Source organism: Eimeria mitis, genomic scaffold (genome assembly GCF_000499745.2).
Source record: "Eimeria mitis Houghton genomic scaffold, Emh_scaff97, whole genome shotgun sequence".
In the NCBI taxonomy this organism is placed as follows: Eukaryota; Apicomplexa; class Conoidasida; order Eucoccidiorida; family Eimeriidae; genus Eimeria; species Eimeria mitis.
Genome location: NW_013577144.1, coordinates 5245 through 10914, shown reverse-complemented (window position 1 = coordinate 10914; position 5670 = coordinate 5245). Strand labels below are relative to the sequence as shown.

General features: G+C 51.5%; 1 protein-coding gene across 1 annotated transcript; it reads left to right on the top strand.

Annotated features, from left to right (window-relative positions):
- Window positions 1-739: 739 nt before the first annotated feature.
- EMH_0074010 (uncharacterized protein) lies at window positions 740-1689 on the top strand (the record flags this gene model as incomplete). Its single annotated transcript, XM_013502603.1, has 3 exons — window positions 740-1063; window positions 1282-1357; window positions 1532-1689. 3 exons carry the CDS (start codon window positions 740-742, stop codon window positions 1687-1689), a joined length of 558 nt encoding a protein of 185 aa, XP_013358057.1.
- Window positions 1690-5670: the final 3981 nt, after the last annotated feature.

Below are 5670 nucleotides of genomic sequence, written 5' to 3'. Positions count from 1 at the left end.
AAGGATGTACGCCCATAGAACGGATCTTACATTATTGGAGGTGGTTTTGGATACTGCTTGATTTCATGCATTGTGATTACAGGCATAGAAGCGTGCGCGCATGCCTGCAAATCATTGGAGTTGCAGTGAAGGAAGAAGTGAGAGTTCGTTTTGCTTGAGTAGTGCTCTTATTTTGTCTCTAGTGGAGCGGAATGCTTTGGTGTTGCGGCATGCGGTTGCGCGAGATTTTCTGATATTAGGGCGTCAGGGAATCGGTTGAGTATGCGTTTAGCGCAGTAGGTCGTAGGAGTCAGAGGCGCCTACAAACAGGATATCTTGCTAACAAGCGCCTACACTTCATGTCGAACTTGGAGCATTATGGTCAAGAGGTCTGCGCAGAACAGGAATAGCGGAGGGCAGTCTGCGCTCGACGGACCGCCGGCAGGGCGCGCATAGCACTCCACTCCAATATGCAAATGCAACGGGAGGCAAGCCGCCAGTCAGCATTCGCATGATGTTTCCTGCACGTCCTGGACATTTTTGGTTGCCTTTGGCTTGCCAATGAAGAGCGACTCGGTAGGAATTATGGTTTCGTAGTTCGTGTGATGCTTGTGATTGGTTCAGTTGTGCTGGGCGAACTCAGCGCCACCTACCGAAGGGAGCGTACGCACTATTTGGGAAAACGATTAGGGCTACGCATGTGCGGTGGTTGCGTGGCTAAGCAGTTTGCGTTCGCTCATGCATTTGCTCCGGTGTGGAGATGCTTTTCCTGGCGTTGCGATGCCGCGGTGCTTTGCCCAGCAAGTACGGGATTAGAAGGAAGTTCATTTGCTTGGCGCGGGTGTGGTCTCGTCTGCGTTGTAGGTTTTCTGATGGCAGGCATGGATGTGCAGGCGCATCCATGGAACGTTCTGGAGATGTGGTGTGGAAAGGCGTGGGCGCTCGTTTTGCTTTAGTCGCGCTCTTGGTCGATATCTACTGGGGCGTGGTGTTTCAGCGCTGCGAGACGTTTGTGCGACGGCGCGCGCCATCAGAAGCGACCTCACGTGGCTGGCGACGCAGCATAGGGGCAGCGCGAAACGCGGTAGGAGACAGCGCTCATAGCACTCCACTCCAAAATGCAAAGGCGACGGGGGGCAAGCTGTGAGACAAGCCGTCGGCCAGCATGCGCATTATGTTTCCTGCACTTCCTGAACGGTTTTCACGGCCGCGCGTTTGCCAACAAGGAGCGACTCGGCATGAACTCGCCATACATCCAGCTGCATGGTTTCGTAGCTCGTGTGATGCTTGTGATTGGTTCAGTTGCGCTGGGCGAACCCAGCGCCACCTGCCGAAGGGAGCGTACGCACTATTTGGGAAAACGATTGGGGCTACGCATGTGCGGTGGTTGCGTGGTTAAGCAGTTTGCGTTCGCTCATGCATTTGCTTCGGTGTGGAGATGCTTTTCCTGGCGTTGCGATGCCGCGGTGCTTTGCCCAGCAAGTACGGGATTAGAAGGACGCTCATTTGCTTGGCACGGGTGTGGGTTCGTCTATGCTGCGTGGTGTTTCAGCGCTGCAAGGCGCGTGTGCGACAGCAACAGCGGTCACCAGCGGGCTCACTGAGCTGGTGACGCACGATAGGCGCAGCGAGAAATGCAGTAGAGGAGAAGGCCACGACCACGTGGGTCCGACGCTAAGTAGATTGGATTGCCAATCGGAAATCCCATGAAAGCAGTTTGGTTTTTGAAGACAATCATACCTCAGGGCGGCTACAGCCTAGAGTGCTTTAAATACAAATCGTAGGCAATATTCACCGTTTTTGCATGAAAAGCCCAGAGCCCGCAAGTCGTTGTGGAGCGATCCGGTGGCACAAGAGAAACCGAAACCCGTTGTTCCTGCAATTGCTCCTCAGATATTGCAGGTATGCTCGCGGCCGTAAAAAAGAAGGCTAGGGTTTAACGACTAGGGCTTAGGGCTCATGGTTAAGGGTTTAGAGCTTAGGGTCCAGGTTGAACAGATTAGGGTTCAGCGATATTCGTCGAGCTGTTTTGTGTTCGGAGGAAGCGCATATTGCATGTGCCAGTGAGTGGCGTGCGCTGTCGGAAAATAACGCCCAAAACTATCCCCAGTGCCCGAATGCTGTAGTAAAGGCCAGCGGGATGCAGTCCGTCGGCCTCCTCCTGCATGATGTTTGTAGCACTTATTGAACACTTTCGATTCTTATGGCTCTTCCAAAAATGCCCCGTGCGGCGATTTCCATCGTTTGGCAGTTGTCAAGAAGCTTGCGCTTCGTTTGGTTGCCCCAGTTGAAGTCAGCTCTGTCTGCCGAAAGGATTACATGCTGTATTTGGCGGGATGCTTGGGGCCCGGCATGCATGAGCATCATGGGATTTGTACGGCTAGTGTGCTGGCTTTCATTGCCGCTGTATGGAGGAGCCTTTACTGGAACTGCGGTCGGGTTTTGTTTTTGCGAGGTATCATGAACATGATAAGGGGTCAGAGCCAGGAAGATCCGAGGCAGACATCAGCTACGACTGTTTATATAATTTTTTTACACGAATCAGAACTATCAAATTTAGTCGCTTTTGTGTATTCGCTTTGCGTACGTGCCCCTGACAGCTCAGATGCCTATAGCTCCCTGCAGTATCCGAAGATGGCAGTGTTTGTTGAGAGTGATATGTCGCATGAGTGTGATGGGTAGCGGCGTTGAGCTGTGAAGAAGTGATTGATGCATTGAGTATGGGTCATCGTTTCTATTGCGGCAGCCGGGTTGCCAGGGACGACAGCAGCGGAGCTTCAGGGAAGAACAACGGTGCGACAGTTTGCCGGGATGTTGCATACGGATATGGCCCTTCCTTCTCCATCTGCATAGTACGGCTTTTCAGAGGCAGGCAAATTGCTGTTGCTGCATGCGTTGTGCTTTTTGTACCCCACGTGTTGTATTTGGTGAGCATTTCCCAAACATTTGACTTGTTTCGCTTTCCCTTGCTAACTGATTTAGAATAGACTCGCCTCACGCCTCCTCCCACAAGAAGATACCGGGGGGTCGTGCAGTTTGTGTGTGCATGTCTACGACCGTGCTCTTGCGAACCCTGCTTTGGCGTTGCGATCGCGAGTTGTTCTCGTCATGGAGTATGTGCATAGTTAGTGCCACTTTTGCGGAATACGAACCGTCCGGTAGCTAGAACAGTCTGTGCTGAGCTTTGAGCATCCGGCCCGAATTCATCTGTTCGGCGCAGTTATGCGCACGTTTACGTTTCAGCCTGTATGCCAGCAGGCACGAATGTATATGTGCATTCCGTGTATTAATAAAGTTGCGTTGAGCAACGAAATGGGATTTTGTTTCGGATTTAGAAATGGTTCCCTTGGGATTTGGTGTGTCGCGGTTTTCCATCTCTGCGACGCGCGTTTGCGAGAGAGAGCCCGTCGTCACAAGCAATCCCACTGAATCGGTGATGCAGTGCACCTGCAACGCGTTGCTACAAAACCACTTGGGTGAGTATTCATGGCGGTTGCGCAGAAAAAGGCAAAGCCTGTAGTTCACGGTGTAGCTACTGAGCATAACAAACGAACGCGGACCCCGTTGCGTTGGCGGGTGGTTCTGGTGTCGATGTTAGTTGAGCCTTTCTTTGTCCGGAGTAGGCGCCCTGTATGCATGTGCCACTGGCATTCTTTCGTGCATGCCTTTTCATGGCAAAGGTTGTGCAGCAGTTTCTCCACACTTATTGTGGCCAACCGCGAGAGAATGAAGCGTGGTGCATTCGTGTATATATATCTTTTCTCTTGGACGTTGGCCTTCCAACAAGAACGGATTAAAGAAAGAAATCCATGCAGGCAACTGCATTCTTACGCAGTCGGCACTAGGCTTCTGTTTGGTTGGCTTGCCATGATTTGCCATTTACAGAGCCTGGCAAGGCAAACGATTTCACTGGAGTAGTGAGCGTGACTATTTGCGCCGCATTACGTGATTTGACGCGCCTCCGTCTACACGATGATTCGTCTCAAATGTTTCGAAGTGCTGATTGCCAACCTGTTGTGTATGATAGTAACGGTTCTCCGGTGAGTGGCAATCGTGGAGGTCGGGAGGCGGTCGATGGCACGGCCAAGACGAATTGTGCCAGTATTCACCTCCGCAAAGGAACACGAATCCCGTTCACTGTGTAGAGTTACACAAAGAAAAGCAGCAACAGCAGTGCAGATAGGCGGTTCTTGCTTGGCGATAATAGTCAAGCTGTTTTGTGTTCGGCGTGGTTCGCTGTGGGTAGCTGTATTGCGTGTGCGATAGGGCAATTTGTGGAAGTGGCGGCAATGTTCTTCCCTTGAAAGAAGACATCTTGAAGTGAATGTCTCTCACCTTACAGTTAGTATAAGGCGTGCAGTTTGTTTGCGCCAGCCCTGTCTGGTGGTATGACTACACGCCGCATGCGTTGTGGATGCAGACACGGACACGTGCGTGCGTGCACATTTGCTGTACTGCATTGCTCAAATAAGTCGGTGTTTGTTTTGCTCTAGCAGTGCTATCCTTATGCTTCTAGTTGGACAGGACGCCTTGTCCTTGCGTTATGCGCATGCAAGAGTGCTCCTCAATTTATTGTGTTTAGGCGACGAAGCATATATCTAGTGGAATGCTTGATACACGGCAGCAGCGATTACAGGATGACCTGTTGAGAACGCTGGTTAGCATTGACGACCAGCTGGGTTATATAAGAAGGTGGTTGTTTTGGGGGAGAATTGGAATAGCATATGGTGGGTGGCTGATGGCGCCTCTAACGCATAACTGTGCAAATGCGTATGGCGTTTGCATGAAAGGCCTGAAGGACGCAGCTCTTTCTGCAGTCATTCGGTAGCACGAGACAGCGCTAAGCCCGTTCTGCAGGTTGTTTTTTTTCATTTGTAGAAATTCGTCAAGCTCTTGTGTACTCAGGGAATATGAAACCCCTGTTTGTGCCATTGATTTTAGTTCAGGCCAGGCATATTACGGTGATATGTCTGCAACATTCTAACACTCAGTGCAGAAGGCCGCGGGCATACGGCACTCCTTCTACTAGCACGTAATCTTTTGATCACGTTGTGAATATTTTCGACTCCGCTGACCTTCCAGCAAAACGCTATTCGACGCCAATGCTCCATGAAGTCAACTGCGTCGCACTGCAGTCCAAATTAAGCTTGAGCTTCACTCACGTTCCCTGGACGGAACTAGCTCTGTCTTCCAAATGGCGTCTACAGAGTATTTGGCTGCTGGCTAGAGGTTTTGCTCGCGTGACCATCGTGAGCGAACACAGTTTGTCTGCACGGACCTCCGGATGCAGTCTGGCTATGCCCTCTTTCGCTCTACGATCGCCATCCGTTTTCGCCAGAACACATACTTTCGCCAGAGCGTATGCCTTGGCCAGCACACGCATCTCCGCTTGGAACGGCTGGAAACTGCCACAATTCATGTGGGCTTGTGGCAGCATGGATGCTTATCCGTGCCTGCGCAGGCTAGCGGAAATACAGTGTGAATAGAAGCGAGGGTTTGTTTTGCGTCGGTGGTGCATTGTTCCGTTGGTATATAGTCTGGCACGGTGGTGCGGCTCTGTCAAATGCGTTTGGTGAACAGGGTATGACGTTACAAACGATATCATGGGACTGCCGAGGCAGTCTATCTGCCACGGGATACGCGGTAGGAAGAAGCGACAATGCGGTGCTGTGCGTCAAGCGCCTTGCAGGA